Here is a 21,181-nt window from a genome sequence, read left to right as displayed (position 1 = left end):
AAGAAAGGCGTCAGAGGGGTGGTTAGAAAAGGAACCTATAATGCACTGCACATGCGGCGCATTGGGGAATACTACGTGGACTTGTACAAACGACGAAAAAGAAGGCTGCAAAATCTAGTGTTGCAGAAGCTAATTGACTTCAATCATAGTTATAGAGTTATTTGTATTGGAAGTGGTCGTGTCGTACTCGGTTGTGGATTATAGTAGGCCATTTTTAGATCTAAGCCGCCTGAGTTAGGGTTACTAAGATTGCTGACACTGTCCAAGTTCAGCTAAATATTAGGGTTAGTATCAGATATAAAGGGCCATTTCCAAGGCCATTTATTTGGCCTAGAAGCTGCAGTGATAGATATACAAATGGGTTGAGACTCGTGAACACATCCAGTACACATCAATTATCGTCAAGTGTTGGGAGATGATCCGTCAAAGGTACAAAATCTCCCAAGATCTACAACACGCTAGAATGTTAGGCCAAATCGCGCGATAAATGGAGTGAAAGGAGGGGATAAAATGTTCCCCAAGTAGCTTAAAATCCAAAACTGATTCTGGGAATTCCCCAAGTGTGAGTCTATCACGGGAGGCACAACTACATCGTGCATATTGACAACGGTCATCATTCTACTTTCAACTAAATACCTTCCTTCCGAAATTGCCTTGATTCATATGTGTCATTTGAAAACCTCAGACGGAACATGGACCAGCATTACGTCAAGGATATGGTTAACGAAATAGCTTATCCATTCGATGCTAGTTGGATTGTCAGTGCAGTGCATCCATTCTCAGAATGGCCAATGAGCCAGCGTTCTGTGTACCAGTTATTGAGGTGGCAGGACCCCTTGACCACAATCAACAGTGCAGTGTGATCACCATCACCTGATCTTCAGCATTGACTCCCTGGATTACTGTAACTAACCTATTCTCGATTGGCAGATTGTTCTCCTTTTGTCTTTCCGCATGGTTCATCTCTAGTGACCACTATTGCAGATGAGGTGATGCCTAACATGAACCTAGTCCCATCGAAGTTTAAAAATCAATATTGAAGACACTATACTTGGCCTTCTTGTCCACACCGAGCTGAAACCATATATCAATGATGATTGGGTCTTCACACAAGAGACTCTGCGAGTCATACGTATGATCAAAATGCGTCTTGAGCTCTGGTTGTCACTGGATGAAGTGTGGAGTTCAGTGCTGCCTATCACATACCATGCTGTATTCTGAGAGGGGGAGGTTGACTCTTTCCTAGAGGTAGTTTTCCCTGGTGCAGCCGGCTTCGTCTGACTCAGCTATACTAAGATTGGGCCTATCTATTCTGCAGTGGACGTTTTCGTTCAGAGTACAATGCCATTTGACGCCATGAGATACATTGTATATTCGAGATCCATACGAGCAATGTCTATTAAATTGCTATAGCAGGGGCAACCTCACTGCCACTGGTCGTGGGAGGAGGAGGGCTAAAGTTACTAAATTCATCAGTATGAAAGTCCTCGGTCGTGTACAGCGCTTTGATCGGAGGGGACATCAGGAAGCCTAGGCACCTGATATTGGGTATTGGGCCTTAGGATCTGCCGAACGAGGTCACAGCCAGGGAAGTCCATGGCAATAATGCAAAGCAGGTGCCTTCCCCAAACAAGGTATAGCGGCCGAGAAGCCGGTTTATTCCACAGTCATAATTTCTCTGGGCAGCACCACCGGTAGCGTGGGTTATGCGCAGCTTGTTATATTCTCCGGAGCGGCCTTGGCTGTTACGGGCTTTGATAATTGCCAATTTTATGCTCGGGAGAAGGCCTCTAGAGCCAAGCTTGTGGTTGTAACTAGGGGCGGCATCCGAATTCCAAGGGATACCATAACGGCCAGATGGACTTGTCTTGAAGTCTTGCAGGTGATCATTAAGGAAGTCAAACAAAGTGTTCAAGACATTCTCCAGAATGTAATCAGTATAAACTTGCCCTTTGTAAACCATCACATCATCATCATTACATTGGCAGGTAATATCAAGGCATCTGATCGAGAAAGTCTTGGCAATCGTTATTCTGCAGTATTAGTAGTTTGGTATTTACCTAGCTTTGGTGCATCCGTAATTCTAAGATACGCAGACCGGAGATAACCGTGGCAACACCTCCGTACAGTTAAGCGCCTGAGCTACAGCCAGCAAATGAACGATGCTGATTTATAGCTAACCATATTGCGTTGCCATGCTCACTACTTTTGCTACTAACGAGATATTTCTCGGCCGCTTGTTGGTTAGGTAGATATCTACAACTACCTGTCTAGCTATACACGCGATGTTAGCGCAGGTACAACCTAGTGTGAGTTGGGATATGGATATGTAGACACAACAATCTCGTCCCACTACTTAAGCTACTGCCTTGCAAATATTTGCTTCCCTTGCGCCAAGGACACATATCACGCATTTGCTTCGCATTAATTACCACAGCGTAATGATAGATTATTTGCACCATAACATGGCACGCGCTCCTTTATTACTGAATCGAAATATAGCCAACAATTCTACTAAATTGCCTGGTACTAGCACAGTTGCTGGCGCTTATATTCAACCAAGGACTCTTAAAATGTCCATGCTGATCGAATATCATGTGCTTGCGTACGTGCACTTGATTTCAAGAGCCAAGTCAGACTTGCATGCCGCCATAGTATGTATCAATCCATGCCCTGAAAAAAGCATAGACACAGACTAGGCCAGCGTGCGTATGCCGCTATATGTGCTACAGATATGGATCCAGTGTAGTTGTTCGTCTTTCAGATTGGCTGTCTTAGGCGTTTAGGCAAAAATTAACAGGAGGTATTAGGAGGACGTACTGAATGTCCTGTCCTAGAAGGAGGAATAAGTGATTGTTGAAGTTGTTCTATGTCTATCCATTTCTTGCCTGAAGAGCGGATCTCAGCCGTTTTATATATCTAACACTACCCTACCATGTCTAGATCAAGCACATGGGCCTTGGAAGAAGGCCCTTTATGTCTCATGCTAACCCTAAGTCCAGGGCGAACTAGATCAGGGATAGAAATCCTGGTAACCCTGACTTGGGTTACTGACAAAATTCGTGAGTCTTTTCCTCTGGTCAGCCTGTGTAGAGATTTGGCCACTTATGCTGGTTGGAAGTGGACCCCCAGAAGACTCCGTCTGAAGTCCGGATAAACCGATAAGAGCAAGCTCCTTATCAGGGAGGTCTCCATATAAGAAAAGGGGTAACGAAACTTGGGGATGGCCTGTAAGAAAACTTAATGGAATTACTGGACCTATATTCTCACAGGTTATGAGCACATCTTTCACAGAAAGACTAGAGAAGAAACCGACACCATATAACGAGTAACTTCAAAAGCATGAGCTACGACAACGCTGACACAGGGAAGATCGCGGTGTACTGGCCGACCAAACTAAACGGGCGGAACTACTACGAGTGGAATGAGCGGCTAGCCCAAAATCTGCTAAACAACTCGTATGACCATTACGATGCGGTCTATGGAACACCCAAGACAGACAACGCTTCTCCGGCACGCAAATCGGTGAATCGCGAAGCCATCGCCATCATGATGCGTGGCTTAGACATTCACTTGGTTGGCAGATACAAACCCAAAGATGCGACAGAGCTGGCTGGGGTTACGTACAAACGGATAAAAGATGCCTTTGGTCCGGTATACGCAGAGTTTGAGCTCAACAGAGTGAAACGGAACCTCGCCACACCCACCATTGCTGAGAACTTTCAGACCTCATGGAACAAACTTCTAGCCGACCATGACCTTTACACCGAACTGGAACCAACACAGACCGCGGTTGATGAGATCATGCGCCTCAAATCGCTGTTACTGGTGTACGCGGCAGACCCAAACCAGCCCCGAGCCTTGTGCACTGTGGCTAGAAACCTTGCCGACAGCGACAACCTGACGGCTTCAGATGCCCTACGGGCAATCATGCGGGTGGAGACAGCTGAGGCTGACAAAGTCCAGGCAATGGCAGCAACTAGTAACCAGTCTAAGAAGGGTGACCGCTGTGCAATTTGCCGCCGGAATAACCACAAAACCGAGGACTGCCGAGTGAAGAAGCCAGGCAAGTTTGCCCCAACCGCAGAGAAAGCCTATGCAGACACTGGAGCTACATTCTCACGGCATGAGACATTTCTACCTTATTTTTGATCCTACGCAAAATTATCACACTCAAGCCGAAGGACATCACCTGCAGCTACAATAGCTCCAGCGAAGGGCAACAGGCATACAGTCCTTGACCTAGCAAAGCAGTGCTTACCCAGGCTAGGGGCCGTGTTCTTCCCTGGCCTTTTTCATAATCTTGTTTCTCTCTTTTGCAGCATTTAGGCACTTACATCATTTGGAGACAAGATAAACAGTGCTTAAGAAGCCAGTTAAGAAGGATTTGGTAGCATTTCACTCATCTTTTTCATAAAGCTTTCCTCTATTCGTCGTTGCCATCATTATGATTAAAAGGAGGCCCAGCTACGATGCCACCGCTTACATGTTGCGGAAACGCCACTGGTCTTTTTAGAGGCCTTACAACGCTTTTATTTTGTGCCTGAGACCGGTGTCACCATTCTTACTGCATGTTTAATGGGTCTTCATTCATAGATGCCACCCGCAACTGACATATCTGTGAGCAACGATGAATTGACTCGGCGGTTTTGAAGGCCTATAGTAGAAAGCCTGTAGTATGTGCTTGGCTAAGAGTAGGAGTGGTCAAGACACATTGGCGATGGTACAGCTTTCCTTGCGCAAGATAGACAGGATAGCTCTTAGGAGGGCCCCAGTCCCTTGGCGCTCATAGTGTAACAACGCTATTAGAACTGCTCATTATGTTGCGTTTCTGGATTTCGATTATGAAATCTAAAAGAAGTATCTAGGATACTCTAAGCATGACACCTCGTTGAACCAGCTCCATACCGTTCTGATCCTGGCAAAGTGTACAATACTAGCCGCCAGTAATGAGTCTAAAGGGCTATGTCTCAATTTCAAGATTCAAGGTGACGTGAGTTCTATAATAGGCACAGTAGTCATTTGCATTATAGTGTCCATACTGCAGATGCGTTGAGGGTTTTTGAGCCATATCTAAATCAAAAGATTAATGGTTAGTACTCTTATCACGTGCAGCAGTGTAGTTCGTAGCCAGAAAGACGAGCACCGCAGGGATGAACGAGTCTATACTGGCGAGCGTGAAATGCAAGTACCGATACAAGACAATATCAAGCATCAGCAGACGGTCTCTAACATAGAGATTTGACATCCCATGAAGCTATATTAGTGAGTGCGGAAAGGAACGCATAATATCTGAGCATGACTATATACCGCATAGAGATAGGGCCGGATTTAGTGGTCCATTGTGCTGCTCGCCCGAAAAAATATTCCTCACACCCGGGATCTGGAAGCTCAAGCACAAGAAGCACCAGCAACTCATGCAATTAATGTTCATCAACCAGGGGTAAATTGTCTAAACCTAGCCCATCATAGCCGCCAATAGACTCTTAACAATATCTTCTATTCATTATGCCAAATTAATTCTGCCAGGAGTCCTGTGTCTAATGCTGTGTCACTTAAGTGCCATGCGAAATAACATACACTGGCAAAAGCAAAACCCCCAGCCACGGTTATAGCACTGCAATTAAAAGAAAGATTAAGTGAGTTCAGGCTTCTGATACTGGTTGTTAAGCCTTAAGATGTATTGAACAACAACGTAGCCGGGGAAGTCCATGACAATAATGCCAAAACAGCTGCCCCGCTTAAACAAGAGGTATCGACCCAGGTGTCTGTTCATTCCAAAACGATAACCATCCCTAGCAGCGATGTTGATGGGCTGAACGCCAGCACCAGCTGTAGTGTGTGTGATGCGCAGCTTGTCGTTGTCTTGAGATCGACTTTTGCTGATGTGGGATTTGATGCCAGCCCACTTCAGGGGCAGTAGAAGGCTACTAGGAGTAAATATTTGGGTGTAACTGGAGACAGTACGTGAGCTCCAGGGAATACCATAAAGGCTAGGGGGACTGGCCTGGAAGTCCTGGAGGATGAGAACCTTGCCGCGAACTTCGCCAAGAGTAGGGATGGTAGTGTCATCGGCGCTTCTAGAGTAGACATGTTGAGCGGCACGTTTGCCTAATTCGGAGCCAGGGACAAGGTATTGTTCCAGGGAGGAGAGAAAGGCTGTAGAATCATCAAATACACCGCCTTTTTGGATGCGGAGAATGACAGCTTCACTAGGATAGTCGTCAAGGAAGTCAAACAAAGTGGTCAGGACATCCTTGAGACTGTGACCAGTATCAAAAAGACCTTTGTAAACAATCATCTCATGGTCGATATTCCGACAGTTAATGTCGAAATACCGGATGCCGCTGATGAGCTGCTTTGATAGAGGTTTGTTTTGGGTTTGCATGGAACCTTGTTTGATATTGTGCGTCATGGAACTGCGAGTTCCAGGAATTGATAGGCTCGACAAACGCAACATCATCTCTCAAGTTTCCCATCCACTTGGTGTTCTCGACGATATCGAGATCAAAGGACCACGTGTCATCGATGCCCTTGAAGAAACCAGCCTGGGCGAAGGCCAGAAGGCCTAGTGTTGCAAAGAGAGAGAAACGCATATCAACAACCGACCCAAGGAAATACCACTCAAGGATCTGCAAGGCATACAAGAGGGGGGATTCAAGGTGATTCTATGAATGAGGAACAAAAGGCATTCAAAATAGCCCGGACATTGGCCAATCTACTGTATTAGTAGTCGAGATCTGTCCCGGCCTTAACGCATCTGTCACGCCAACATTTCAAGACCGGAGATAGCAGCGAGAATGGCCCATTCATCCGTTCGGGTAGCTTTGACCGGCTGAGCTACAACCAACGCATGCAAGATGTTGCTGAGTCTGGCTCCTACGCCTGTGAGTAAAATTGCAAAATAAAAGCCCGAACCTCGAAAGCCCAGATGACAAGGGCGCTAGACTGGAGATAGACCCAGCCGTATTATATACAACTTCTAGCTAGTTTTATTCTTTGCAAAATATTCATGAGCCTCTTTTCTAGCAGAAAGCTCTACTCAGGTTTAGTTCGAGGCGAGTTTGATTTACATGGTTAAAACAGGCCCCACGCAGGCGTAGGTTGTTTCTTGAACAGCATCCCTACCGAGGCCTTCTCTTAGCGAAGAGCAATAGTAAGCCTAGCGTTTGTGTAGTGCATCTTCTAGTCTCTTGCTTGATGCATGGCCTGATCCTTAAAACTTTAGTAGAACGACATGGGTGGCTTCGCTGTCGGAAATATCCCCATTAACTGTACGCTGACATACCACTACAATGTCTGCCAAGCCTAGATCTGGTGCCACTAAAAGTCACATGCTATTCAGATATCGACCATGTAAACATAGGCCCAATTGAAACTGCATGTCTAGATTGTAGTTATCCATAACGTTAAATAATCCACAATCTTGTCAGTAACCTAAGTCAGGATTACGTCCTCCTAATATTTCCTGTTAAATCTGGCCAAGATACACACACAGGCCAAGAACGGGTGAAATGCAAAAAATGCCGCTGATGGGCACAGTAGGTTGGGGTGTATTATATGATTATATGTGCCTTTTCTCTGGATTGACGTTGTCGGAATTTACGGAGGAATATTTGTCCTGCTTTCTTCTGTTTATGATCTTGAGTATATTATAATGCTTAAGCTGGCAGGCCTGTTACTAGCCTGGGTGTCCCCATATAGCATCAATGTGGCTTCCTTGGCTCTCTTAAACGACGACGGAAATAAGGCCTTCTGCGGCTAAAAGCCATGTATCTAGGCTAAGAATTGTATTCTTCTATGGCCATTCGCATCCCATACTTATTACCCCCTTACCACCTTCGGCCCCGTGCTCACTCTAGTTTATGAGGGCTCAAAAGCAATCTTATGCTAACTTTCTAAATTTTTCACGTTAAAACGTACATCTTAAAGCCTCGCATTCATGGTGGTCAGATATTGTGCGCATCTGCTGCCACTTCATCTAAAAAGAGTAGAAGGCCTGCTAGATCACGAAGAGAAATCCAATACGGACACCATCTGCGAAGTCATTTCAAGGATCTAGTAACTTTTAATTGCTTGCTAGATTGTTGCCATTACCAAGTAACGGCCCAGTCTTTAGCCCCCGTGAGCCATGTCTGTTGGTGTGCATTTTTACTCAACGATTGAACATCTTGAAGTCACGTTTGTAGGCTAACCAGCCTGTCACACCTCCCTCACCCATGAGATCACAGCGCAGAATGTCCCCTGTATAAACCTCTCATAGTCGAAATCCTAAGGGGAGAAGAAGGAAAAGACTTGAATTAATACAAGCAATTTTACGACACATGTAAGCTTAATCAAGTTCTTATAGAACATGGGCTAACTAGTTGTTTGATTTATTCTGGAAACCAATCCAAAACAAGTTAAGCCATGATTCAGCATGTGTAGAATAGATCTTAAATGTTGAATCAGTTGGTTTATTAAGGGGTTTAAGTCTATGCTACGTCCTGGAACTATTCCTTTTGTATTGGTGTCAATCATGTCACGTGATCAGCCACAATCGGTTCGGATAAGTGGGGCACGTATGGGACGCCACTTAACATATGTACCGCGCCACGCAACAGCATGTGTGGCAGCATTCCTATTACATTTCAAGCCATGGGAATATTGGACTTTGTCGGAACAATCTACTGAATTCAGTTAAAATCACTTATGAAGTCACTCGTGATCCTGTACAGCCGCACGTGGAACCGTGTTGGTATACAGATTGATCGTAATGGTGAAGCTTGTCTGTCTGTCTATTCTTTCTCTAAAGTGTTCTTCCGTCATGCACAACTAAGCTGGAGTATTCAGGCTTGGGTTTACCCAGGGTTAATCCGACTGAAGGTAGATTCCCCACAATACCCATCCTCCATGTAGTTCATCTAACATTTCATCCAACAGACTTATTGCTAAGTTAGAGGCAAAGTGATGGCTATTCTATTCACAAGTTTTTCTTTACATGATTCTCAAAGCCGAATATCTCGGCCAACTATCTCAGTCGAAAGGGAATGAACTAACAGATAGCCTACTAGAAGTAATGTAAGCTGATACTCTTTGATATGGCCGTGAGTAGAGTTTTCATGATGAACGCATTATCGACAACTTTTTGGCCATAGAAACAATATCCATGGATGATTCATGTGATCTACCTACCCTTTTAGTAGTTCTTTGGCCCTCATGGTAGATATGTGTTACCGTGTGTAGAACGAATGAGCCAAGGATAGGAATAAAGATAGGCACATACATGGCGATTGTATGCGAGGGATGAAGACAAGCATTCTGTGAAAATTCGGCTTCCGTCGGCAGCATTTCCTCGGCTCTGCTGCAAACATGTGATCGCAAGGATGGGTCTGAGCGCAAATCACCCATGTCACATCTTTCCCTCGTGACTACTCTTCATACGTCACAATCGTATACTCCAACTACTAATCGTGAACTAATGGTTGGAGATTCAGTCACAAGGACAGGTATGGTTTGGAGAAGGGGTTCACTTCCAGATACTTAAGTAGCTCGTACCATCACTCGTTAGCAGATAGAACAGACAGACAATACAGGATCAACTTTACACACGCTCCCGCACCTAAGTCTTCACTCAAGACTCAGACTACTCGCTAAGTTGGTTCTCACACATTCTTGGCATGTCGACAGCTCACTAGCAACCTTTTAGGATTAGGTGCAGCTTAAAGACGGGTAAATGGAACGTAAACGATCAAGTTATTTGACTCTACTTTCCTTTCTAGCAATTAACTAGCGATGAAGCAATGCACTTGGGTGTCTTTTAGCAGTGGTCATGTACCCGTACTCATAGGTCTCAACACATTGCCTTAATAAGAGTAAGGGTACCTCCTCGTATAAAATTTAAAGTATTGATATTTTTGTCTATTTTCTTGTGGCTCCATCATAGCAGCAGTCTTTTACAGTCCCCTCACCATATAGCCAACTTCGGCTCAGGAAAAGCCGTATTGAACTCGATTGTAGCAATACCAGGGGATTGAGACTAAGCAACTTGAGAGGCTCGATAGAGATCGTTGAGTTTCAAAATCTGCTCGACAAGGCTCTTGCCAGGGTATTCCATAGCCACAATGCCAACATTAACTATCTTGCCGTTCAACAGGTATTCGCCACGATCGTTCATAGAAGCCTTTGAAAGGCAAGTACCAAGCTGATTGTTCATCTTAACATCGACAGTGCTAGTAGAAAACTCAGAAGGCTTCGCGGCACCATCACTATTAGAAGCTTCGGTAACATAGAGCTTTCTCATGTTTCTGTTAGAAAGAGACATGACATGTGTTTTGACTGCTAGCGATTCTACCACATAACTCTTAGGATGCCGGTTAGATGCGAGAAGCCGGCTGGAAACAAGATGGGAATTCCAGGGCAAGCCGTAAAGGCTAGGAGCCTGACTAGCAAAATCTTGCAAAATAAAAATCTTGCCGCGAACATCAGCAAGAGTAGGGACAGTGTCAATACCAGCAGGGCCCTTGTAGTAGACATGTGGAGTAATATAAGCGCCAAGGCGGTGGTCAGGGCTCAAGTATTCATGAAACAGTCTAGTAAAGTCCTCCAGGCTGTCAGACAAGCTACCCTTCGTGACCCGCAGGATGACGGTCTCACGCGAGTGTACGTCGAGGAAGTTATAAAGAGTGGTCAAGACATTCCAAAAAGAGTGGCCAGTTTTGTGATGCCCATGGTAGACCATGAGATCACCATTGATAATAAGGCACGTAACGTCAATGTATCTGATGCCTCCAATAAGCTGTTGTTGCAGGTGTACATTTTGAGTCTGCATTGATTCAAGTTCGAGATTGTCTGCCATGGAATGGCGAGTTCCGGGAATAGACAGCTGAGAAAGAAGGATACTATCGTCAATGCCGCTCATCCAGTCAGCTTTTTCATCAACGCCGACATCAAAAGACCAAGGGTCATTAACGCCCTTGAACTGAGCAGCGTGGCTGAAAGCCAGGAAAGACAGAGTTGTGAAGAGATTAAAACGCATATTGCCAAACAAAACAAGCAGGTTTGAGTATCAAATAGGTTCAAAGATCGGCAGGAGATGAGACAGGGGAGGAGAGGAGACTGTCAGTCGTGGCGAGTTGATGGGTAGCAAAAAGCATTTAGAGCTATGAAAGGTAGACGTGATGCTGTATTAATAGTTGGATGATGGCTAATCTTTTTGCATGCCCACTTTATTGAGACCCAAGATCTGGCGATGGCCATGATCATAGGCCGGTGCTATGGTCGGGGAGTGCTCATAAAATTAGAGCAAGGGCCGTGCATAGGAAATACTCCAGTGGTAGTATACCTAGCTGGAGAGCCCCAAAGACCTAAGGCGCCAGTTTTAGAGCATGAGTTTAATCACTTTTGCGCTTGGCAAGACATTTCTGAGCCGTTTGGCTGGTCGAATACCGATTCCTGGACGTCAGTTGCATACGATCTCTATTATTTTTGGCATCACTCACGCTGGCTCTAGACATTGCATAAGATAACTTGTCTCCGAGTCTACTATATTAAGCGTACATATTTTAGGAAGAATAAGGTCATTTCCACAACTTTACTCAGCCAATCTAGTCTATGTAGGTAGACTATCGTGGTCTCTTTTGTGCATATGAAGGACCTCGAAATACTTGAATCTACCAACATACAGCACAAATCTGCGCTGCAGATAGGGAAAGCTTACACAAAAGACAATCACAGGATGTGAGCATGTCACTGCAAGTGATTCCAGGCTTAGATGGTGTCTATTCACCCCTTCTTCTGGATTACTGCTAGTATGTTTGGTAATCTCTCCCATTGTCTTTATCACCCCACTTCCCGGATCCCTCTTGTCCTTCTCATGCGATCTTGGCCAAATCATAATACCAGGATTAGCAGACCTAAGGCGACTAGGCTCCCTCCCACTGTAGAAGATCATCTGCACACTGCTAGTCCTGGGATATATAGCCGGCATATGATAAACATCGCTTCATGCTAATGTATGTGAATAGGAAGTCGTCAACGTCGGTAAGTGGGGATTACCGGGACTGTTAACCCTGATATAGTTCGGCTAAACAATAGGGTTAGTATCAGACAGAAAGGGCTCTTTCTAAGATTATGTGTTCAGTCTAGACATTATAATAAACAACATATGAATAGGTTGAGATCCGCTCTTTACTTAACTATGGCATACTTGGTGGTTGAGAAATAGCTGAAAAAGAGAAAATAAATGGAATTGCAGGATGTTTTGCTGAATTACTATGCACATACGTTATATATGCTGGTATTCTTCTAGTATGCATATAGTGTGTTGTAGATAGTCTTCATGGCCTTGAAGCTCCCCTTCGCCTATGCCATTGGATATAGAAATAATTACAATATTTTGGCAATTTCCTGAGATTCCAACACAAGGAGCAGGGTCTCAAGATCCTATATAATGTTGCCAACTACCATCAACTAGCGGACTAGCACCTAATCTATGCATAACCTGCTGAGACCGCCTGTGATCTTCATAATCACTTTCAATGTAAACATCTCGCAGTCAGCATTGTCATGCCTCGAAAGATCTCCTTAACCACACAAATAGAACACAAGGCCCATATGACTTGTGAAGTCTCAGGATGAATCTATTCCCCAACTTTATCCAGAGATTGCTTGGAAGTCTGGTTTAACACTTCTACCGATGGGAAGTGGGATCATATCTTAATAGGTTGTACTATAGATACAAGGCTCTTTAGACCCTTGGCCTACAGCTTGGAAGCATCTACAGTTCTGTAGATCTCTGGGCGCTACATGAATAGTACTCCTACTGATGGGCATGCGATCTGTCTAGTGCAAGAGAAACTGTGGGATTGCTAATGATTGGCCACTTTAATAGCAATCATTATGGTAATCCTGTAAAATTCCTTTTCATAGAAAGTGTGAAGTTGACTGTATTAGATCACTAGACGTGAATGCACTCTAGTACACTTGATACAGAACATCAGCACCACCGATACCGCTTCTATATGGAAAACAAAACCATTGTGTGAGGGTGATGTGATGATCTAGTCATAGATTAGGGGTGGTCCTCGAGAGGTATGCTCTACAGGAACTTATTGCTAGTATTCAGCTTTTAAATAGCAGTGCTCCTGGGTTAGTAAAGGATGGAATACTACCAGATTCTTCTCAGATGACCTCACAGCTATTCGGCTTTATCCTTTCTATTCGGATCGTCGAATTAGCTTTTCGCTCTTTGGTGATTATTAGTGGCGGACTTCCGCAGGTAACTATTCCGAATATAAGGCAGTGGCTTTAACATGAATATTTTTAGGCATAAAGATCAGGGAATCAATACAAGGTTCTTTTCATCCAACCCATGGCTAGGATAAGGGAAGCAATACTGTTGTGCTCTTCTGGAGTTAAGGTAGCTAGCTACACATGACCCTTTTTGGAGATACCTAGGCTGGCCGTAAACGCCAGTAAAAGTGTCCTAGTTTGCCCATGATCGTGGATGAGGTAGCAAAGGTTTTAGCAAAGGAATTTAGGTCAGGCAGGGCCTGTTCCCTGAATAGTTGGGACAAGAATGTAGAGAGAAGGCACATACACTACAGCCCATACCCATCAGTAAGACATATTCTCTCGCTGGTCTTCAATCGCATCTACATCTCATATCCATAAAGTTTTCTTCGTAACTATGTGTCAGGTAGAAGCGCAAACAGCATATAGGACAACAAAGTTACAATATTGCCTACTAAAAACGAGCTAGCGTTTGTCACAGACATGGAGTGTCAAGGATCAGGTCAAACAAGAACCCGAAAGAGGGAGAACTGGAGTGCTGGAGCCGGAGATTTTCTTTAGCATGAGCGGATGTCCACAAATCGGTAGGTTATAGGGCTCAAGTGAGAACCAACGCACATGCGAGAGTTGGCATAAGCCGCTGTATCTAATTACGCTCTGACTATAACTGGTCAAATATGGTGATTCTATTTAGTGGTCGTTCTCTCCCAGACAGGAGGCTAGCAAATATTTTGCAAAGTGTAAAATTAGAGAAGTAAGCCGTGCAATCGGCGGATGTATCCATCTCCGACTCCGGGGCTTTTGCCCACCTAAAGCTCAGGCTCTTTTTTAGATTTCACTTTTAAGCAAAGGCACCGGACTCAAAGCCTTCTAGCATATCCGACCAAGCCTACTTATTCATATGTTCTTGGGCTATCATCAACGTTATCACCGAGCTTTAGATGGTAGTGATAGTGATAGGTGCATTAATGCCGAATGACAAAATAGCTACCAAAACAGTAGAATGTCCACTAACTAGGCCTTTTTACAAACTACCTTATTCTTCACTCTCCGAGTTTTGTCGACTCCCGTATTGCTTCATCCATTGCTGGTCTTCAATCAGTATTTGTGTCTGTGCATTTTTAACATGAGCCTGCCCATCTTCGTGACGCTAGCCTCTATCATTCAGCTACATTGGGTTCTCTAGCGGTATCGATGACCTGCCCCTTTGATCTCGACAACCTAGAACACCCTAACTGGATGTAAGCCATGCATGATGAAGTTCATTTATCAGACCCTGGCTATCCCTGGAACTCGTAGTTTCATGACAGACAAACTGTTGAATAGACCTAACACTGTTATTCTTTATTGACTCTATAAAATCGCTAACTATTTTAACCTCAATTTCTAAATTACTTTTCCAGCTTTTCTAGCTTTTATACTTCTGTATATTTTCAGCCACAGTGGATAGGTCTGTGCACAATTGTCTGAGGGGTGCTTGTCAAAGCGCCACACAACAGTCACGTGCCTGAGGCAAGCTTAGAGCGCCACGCAACACAAACTAGAACAAAGTTTCATGCAGACCGAAAACATGCCTCTAGCCGAGCAGCTTATGATTAGCATTAGCATTAGAGACATTCACATTACCTGCCAGTGCACTGAAAATGATGATATGGTCTACCATGAAATTGTTAACACTGGATACATTCTCGAGAATGTGCTAACCGCTTCGTTTAACTTCCTCGGTGAACAACCTCGTGAAGCTACCATTCTCCGTATCTAGAAGAGCGGCATACTTGGCAATTCCATGACTTTCCTCAACTCATGGTAACGCGAGTTGTCCCTGGCTCCTAATTAGGCGATCGCGCCGCGCCGTCCAGCGTATCTACTCGCGGAACACCGATGAGGCGGCTATTCCTACTATTGGCGAGATTCGCAACAAGGCTTTCATCTTGCAGGACTCCAATACAATTCCACCTAGTCGTTGTGGTATGCCTTAAAACTCATGTACTATCTCCAGTTACACTCCCAGTCAGCTTTTGCTGCGCCTGAAATGGGGTGGTGTTGTATCTCATGTCAGTTGTAGTCTTTCCAAAAGTTATGCTAAGCTGTGCATTACCCACACTGCCATAGAGTCTATGACCTTGGCACATTAGGGGAGTTCCGCCACCAACCTAGCTATTAAAGAGAAGAGTTATCCCCTTACCCAGATCAGCACATGACTTTTATTCCCTATCGAGTCACTGCCTCAAATTCACTTTCTCTTTTACCAGTCGCAAATTCTCGACCCTGTCTGACACCGGATATTCCCTGGGCTAGTTGTCAATATGCAATTTTCTCACTTTATAATCCTGGCCTCTTTGAGCTTCAGCTTCGCTGGTAGACACAGAGGTATCAAAGACACATGGTCCTTTGATCTCGGTTTCTCCCGAATCTCTAACTGGATGTCCAAGATCGGCAATGATGTACCACTATCGGCCCTAACCATTCCTGGAACTCACAGCTCCATGTCATACGAGCTTACAGGCAGTTTGACGCAGACGCAAAACAATAATCTAGCATGCCAGCTTCTTGGTGGCATCAGATACTTTGACATTAGCTGTCAATATACAAATGGCAATATCATGGTATACAATGGTCTAGTCAAAACGGGCTTTAGTCTCGGGGATGTACTCAACACTATGTTTAACTTCCTCGATGGCCACCCACAAGAAGCTCTCATTCTACGTATCCGGAAGGGTGGGATGCTTGGCGATTCTAAAAAGTTGCTTGACTTCATTGAACAATACTTTACTCCTGGCTCTGAAATGGGCGATCGTGCCGCCCAGTATATTTACTTCAGCGATGGCGATGAAGCCACCATCCCTACACTTGGCGAAGTACGCGGCAAGGTTGTCATTCTGCGAGACTTTAAAAGCAGCCCGCCTGCCCGTTATGGCATCCCCTGGAACTCAAATACTGTTTCAAGTTACAGCCGTAGGCTTGCTGTTGGTAGTGTTTTGCGAGACCTGGGGTGGACTAGCATCAGATCGCATCTCAGTCACAGTCGCTCGGAAGACGCTAACAAGCTGCGCATCACGCATACTACTGCTAGTGTTAGCATCAATCCCATTAATACTGCTGCTAAGAATGATCCTGGTCGTGGAATGAACCAACTTCTTGGCAGATACATCATGAGTATCATCACACATGGAGAGGGCAACTGCTTTGGCATTATTGTCATGGACTTTCCTGGCAGATCTCTGGTTTACCAAATGGTGAGGCTTAACGAACAATATCAGGCTTCTGAACCCTCCGATCTTCCTCCTCATCACGATGATCTACCCATTCCCGGAGAGTTGGTTGACGATATAAATTATGATGGGATAAATTATGATGTTGAGGCCACTTCTTCTGACGAAGACAGCGACAACGACGGTGACGCTGCTCTGGTTGACGATATAATTTATGATGAGAGATATTATGATGATGAGGTCCCTCCTGTTGACGAAGACAGTGACAACGAGGGTGGCGCTGCCCTGGTGGGATGAAAATACGTTGCTTCTACCAACAATCCTGAGGGTGTCGTATGCAGTTTGCGCTAACCCTACACACTGAAATACATGCGTCGAAGGTTCGTAAACTAGTAGTTAGTCTATTAGCATAGGATGTCGGTGATCTTAGCCAGGGTTATCGGGATTGTTTCCATTGACAAAGTTTAGCCAAACGTTAGGGTTAGTCTTAGACTCATGGCCATCTACATATCGTGTGAAAGTGGAAAGCCAATGAAGTTTTCAGCTCGGAGTGCTTTCTGATGCCAAGTGAAACCCGGATCTAAGAAGTGGGCCCTCGATGGTTATTAGGTTCATCTTGGCAATTCCTTGCCATCAATTCCATATCTGCCAGCTGCCACATCGTTTGTGCCACCTATAAATGATGCACAATCCCGTACCCATAGCTTCTATTAACTACAAATGTGAGGGAAAGTGCAGTGTATTGTGTATTACTAGGTGCTTCGATGGGATTTTTCTAGTAAGTCGTCTTCTCCGTTTCTATTTATTTTAGACCTCCTTTGCTCAACGTATCATTGCGAGTCCTGTCCTGTCACCACATAACTCAAGCCTATAGGGATCTTGGGCCCATGTGTCGTTTCTTAGTTAGCTTCCCCCCTGGCAGTGGCATCTAAGGCTGCAAGCAATAATCTACACTTAGAATCGATGATTCGGGCAGTATCCTATTACGTAATGGGGTCGGGGGTAATCTCGTCGTCACTAGTCTCACCATCAATAGTTTTGGCAGCTGGAGCTTTAGCAAGCCCTCGTTAAAAGCTCAGAGCATGGCCCCCGAAAAGTAGCAGCCATGAGGTACAATGGCCATGGCGCAATTCTTTTTGCACAAGGCAGACAACATGCCCAATGGAAGGGGTACTAGCAGCCAAGTGTGCGTGGATTAACACGAGCGTTAGAGTTTCTAATCGAGCTAGCGCTCCGGATCTCGATCTAAAAAGCTAAAAGGAGTATCTACTACACTCTCCAAGTATGAAAGACCGTCGAAATAACTCCATTAATGGTTGAATCCTCGCACTTAGCTCTCTGGTAGTCGTATTTCCGAAAAGAAAACGCGTCTTGAGGTCTGGGTGTCGCTTGACGAACTTTGAAGCCCAGCGCGTGCCGACGGATGGCGCGTCGTGGTCGGCAAGCAATTGATCAGCCATTTCTTTAGCACCATGAAGCCGGGGGGGAAATCCTCACGAATCTAGGTCGAGAATAAAGTGCCTCAGGATCTGTTCCTCTAGATCAGATAGTCGACGCTCATCAATTGTATAGGTCCTTGCGGCGCGTCGGATACTTAGATTTGGGTTATTTTGAAGGGCCTAAAGGGCAAGAAAGGTTCTAGCTTCAATAGTAGTAGCTTACATCTTAGGTTGTTGAGAATCAATTGATCAAATGAAAAGTTAGATGTAGGAGGGAAAAGTGTGTCCCTCGGTGTCCTGCGGCGCTCGGGTACATACATGTACGTTATGTAGATTTCAACTCTTCCCAGTATATTCAACTCATATCTGGTCAAGCACGTGCTGGTACCACAGGTAAAATAGGCCATCTAAAAACCGAGGATATTCAGGTGCGTTGGATTCAACGAGGCAATCTTTTTGTTGCCAACTCATGGTTGACTAAATGAGGCTTGGTTGTCACCTTTAAATCAGGGATAATCCCACACTCGTATCTCCTCATCCATGGCGGCTATAACGGTAAAATATATATATTCTGCATTCCATCTGGACCTGTCGACATCTTTCTTCCATACTTCCTTACCTTGTCGATAGCTACTTTCCTCATGAGCGATATCTCAAGCCTCACAACACAATGTACATTTTCAGGATTAATTGGTTGGGAGATATCTTGTTATCTGGCTAGACTGTCCTCATTGCCACTAGCTTCATCATCATTAGCTTCGGGGGGGGGGGGCATATCATCAATAATGTCGATTTCGTCATCACTTTCATAGAGGGGACCCATGTCATCGATAATTTCAGCTTCGTCATCACTGGCTTCAAAGGGGAGACCCATATCATCGATAGGTTCGGCTTCGTCATGATCAAAGTCGTTGGCCATATTTATCGAGCTGTGACCAGAAGGGAAATCCGGACGTCCAAAAGCCCGATACCGGTCGTTAAGCTGCACGATCAGCTCTACAACTTCATAACCGGGAAAGTCCATTACAACAACACCAAAACAGCTGCCCTTCTTGAAAACGAGGTAGTGGCCAAGCAGCCTATTGATCGCATCAGTAATGCCATTTTTTGCAGCGATGTAAATAGGCTTGAGGCCAGCGCCAGCCGTAGTGTAGGTGATGCGTAGCTTGTCATTGTCTTCGGAACGACTCCGACTCAAATGGGATTTGATGCCAGCCCATTTCAGGTACCGGAAATGCCTATTGATTGAAAGCTTGTGGCTGTAATACGAGATACTACGCGAGTCCCAGCGGATACCATAGCGACTAGCGGGAATAGTCTTAAAGTCCTGCAAGATAAGAACCTTGCCGCGAACTTCTCCGAGAGCAGGAATGTAATTGTCACCGATGTTCGTAGAGTAGATATGCTGGACAGCACGGTCGCCTAATTCCGAGCCAGGGGCAAAATGTCGTTCGATAGAGTTGAGAAAAGATGCATGGTTGTCGAGTACGCCGCCCTTCTGGATACGGAGAATGATAGCTTCACGGGGGTGGTTATCGAGGAAGTCAAATAATGTGGTCAAGACATCTTCGAGGCTGTAGCGAGTATTACAAAGCCCACTATACACCATCATGTTATGTTTAACGTACCGGCAGCTAATGTCGATGTATCTAATGCCACCATACAGCTGCCGCTCCAGGGGGTGGTTTTGGGTCTGTACCATGATGTTTTCTATCTTGTCTGTCATGGAATTGTGAGTTCCAGGAATGGCTAGACTTGATAGACGCACATCATCGTCGAGAATGCTCATCCAATCAGTGTTTTGGAAAAGGCCGAGATCAAAGGACCATATTTCACTGATTCCGTTATCGAAACCGGCGTGGCTGAAGGCGAGACAGCCCAATGTCGCAAACAGAGAGAAGTGCATGGCAGCAACGTGCCCCGACAAATCGCCTTCGAAGATCACCAAGGGATAAAAGAAGAGAGAGACTGGAGGTGATTTAGTCGATGAGGAATAGAGGACATGGAAAAAGTCTCGGCAAGTGGCCTAAATACTTAGTTTGTAGCCCGGTATTAATAGGCTTTATACGAAGATCTGAAGTCCAGCCAGCCATAGAAGCGGTAATAACCCACTGATTTACTTGGTCAGTTTTGACCGACTGAGTACCCCGAGCACAGAAGTTGTTGGGTCAAGTTCCCATCTATTCTTGGGAGGGAGGTTAGAAACACAAAAACCTCAGCTTCAGTCAGCTAAAGACCCGTAGAAGATGAACCTATCCTAACTCCACCGCTTTCTCATTACTTTTGCATTTACCAATCTCGTGTCAATCCGAAAGCTTCAACTATCAATAGCCGCGTTGATACCCTATAGTGAGTCAGTTGGATAACATATCCCATTATGTGGGTTAACCCTTGCTTTAACCCTATGATTTGATGATCTTGGCAATGTCTATTTTTAGCATAAAAAGCCTGCGCTCTGGCGGCTGTCGCGTGTAACGCGTAACTCAGCTTCTTTTTTATGAGATGGACAGCTCTAACTTCACTCTAACCATTTTTCTTATTAATTAAGTAGGCATATGCAGGCCTGCACTTATTCATATAGTGCAACAATGCACAGCGTGGCCCCAACATGCACACGGGTCCAATGAGCAAAAGGTGTGAAAATGTAGCCATAGGCATTGTAGGTCAGGACATAGTACATCAACCCTTTTGTTTTAGATCCATATCTGTAATATTTAGGGAGCAATCTCCAGGTGCTTCCTATCTGGCTAAATTATAACGCTTGCGTAGTGTGGTGATACAAGGTGTCGCAAAAGACTTATTGTCCACAGCTAACTTTGCTCGCGTTAAGCGCGATAGAACGAAACCTTCTAATCCATCAGTAGCGCTTAATATGAGGCTTCTGTCTCCTCCCGTGGGCATATCTATGCAATGCTTGTTTCACTTCGCCGTAGCCCTCAGGCGCCCTAGTGATTGCCGAGAAAACGACGAGATAATCCATCTGGCAGCTGTGGGCAGTAAATAACGATTTTATGCCGATTTCTTGGCTTGTTTTTTCGATAATCTAGACTTCAAGGCCCTGGCTCGATGATAATTAGTTGGCATGGGCACATGACGCTAATCACTCAGATGAGCAAAAGCCTTAGCGGACTATGCAAACAGAACCCATGACACAATATCTGTTAATTTGTTTACGAAGGATCTGGTAGCATTGAATTTCTTGTTGTTAGAGCAAAACATGACTAGTGGTGGAGATTCTAGCTCTACCCGTAATAACGC

General features: G+C 44.9%; 5 protein-coding genes across 5 annotated transcripts; 2 read left to right on the top strand and 3 right to left on the bottom strand.

The window, feature by feature from the left end:
• Window positions 1-3,342: 3,342 nt before the first annotated feature.
• On the top strand, window positions 3,343-4,152 carry HOO65_080092 (uncharacterized protein; the record flags this gene model as incomplete). The annotated part of the gene is made up of 1 exon (XM_071001433.1): window positions 3,343-4,152. The coding sequence occupies one exon, from the start codon at window positions 3,343-3,345 to the stop codon at window positions 4,150-4,152; it is 810 nt and encodes a 269-aa protein (XP_070856323.1).
• Window positions 4,153-5,635: 1,483 nt separating this feature from the next.
• On the bottom strand, window positions 5,636-6,596 carry HOO65_080091 (1-phosphatidylinositol phosphodiesterase; the record flags this gene model as incomplete). The annotated part of the gene is made up of 2 exons (XM_071004356.1): window positions 5,636-6,263; window positions 6,394-6,596. The coding sequence occupies 2 exons, from the start codon at window positions 6,594-6,596 to the stop codon at window positions 5,636-5,638; spliced, it is 831 nt and encodes a 276-aa protein (XP_070856322.1).
• A 3,422-nt stretch (window positions 6,597-10,018) lies between these two features.
• Window positions 10,019-11,017, bottom strand: HOO65_080090 (1-phosphatidylinositol phosphodiesterase; the record flags this gene model as incomplete). Its single annotated transcript, XM_071001432.1, has 1 exon — window positions 10,019-11,017. The coding sequence occupies one exon, from the start codon at window positions 11,015-11,017 to the stop codon at window positions 10,019-10,021; it is 999 nt and encodes a 332-aa protein (XP_070856321.1).
• Window positions 11,018-15,578: 4,561 nt separating this feature from the next.
• On the top strand, window positions 15,579-16,781 carry HOO65_080089 (1-phosphatidylinositol phosphodiesterase; the record flags this gene model as incomplete). The annotated part of the gene is made up of 1 exon (XM_071001431.1): window positions 15,579-16,781. One exon carries the CDS (start codon window positions 15,579-15,581, stop codon window positions 16,779-16,781), a length of 1,203 nt encoding a protein of 400 aa, XP_070856320.1.
• Window positions 16,782-18,632: 1,851 nt separating this feature from the next.
• On the bottom strand, window positions 18,633-19,829 carry HOO65_080088 (1-phosphatidylinositol phosphodiesterase; the record flags this gene model as incomplete). The annotated part of the gene is made up of 2 exons (XM_071004325.1): window positions 18,633-19,497; window positions 19,552-19,829. 2 exons carry the CDS (start codon window positions 19,827-19,829, stop codon window positions 18,633-18,635), a joined length of 1,143 nt encoding a protein of 380 aa, XP_070856319.1.
• Between the last annotated feature and the right edge of the window lie 1,352 nt (window positions 19,830-21,181).

The sequence above is a fragment of the Ceratocystis lukuohia genome (genome assembly GCF_044167205.1).
Source record: "Ceratocystis lukuohia strain C4212 chromosome Unknown Supercontig8_pilon, whole genome shotgun sequence".
Taxonomy (NCBI): Eukaryota; Fungi; Ascomycota; class Sordariomycetes; order Microascales; family Ceratocystidaceae; genus Ceratocystis; species Ceratocystis lukuohia.
This window is presented reverse-complemented; position numbering and strand designations above follow the sequence as displayed.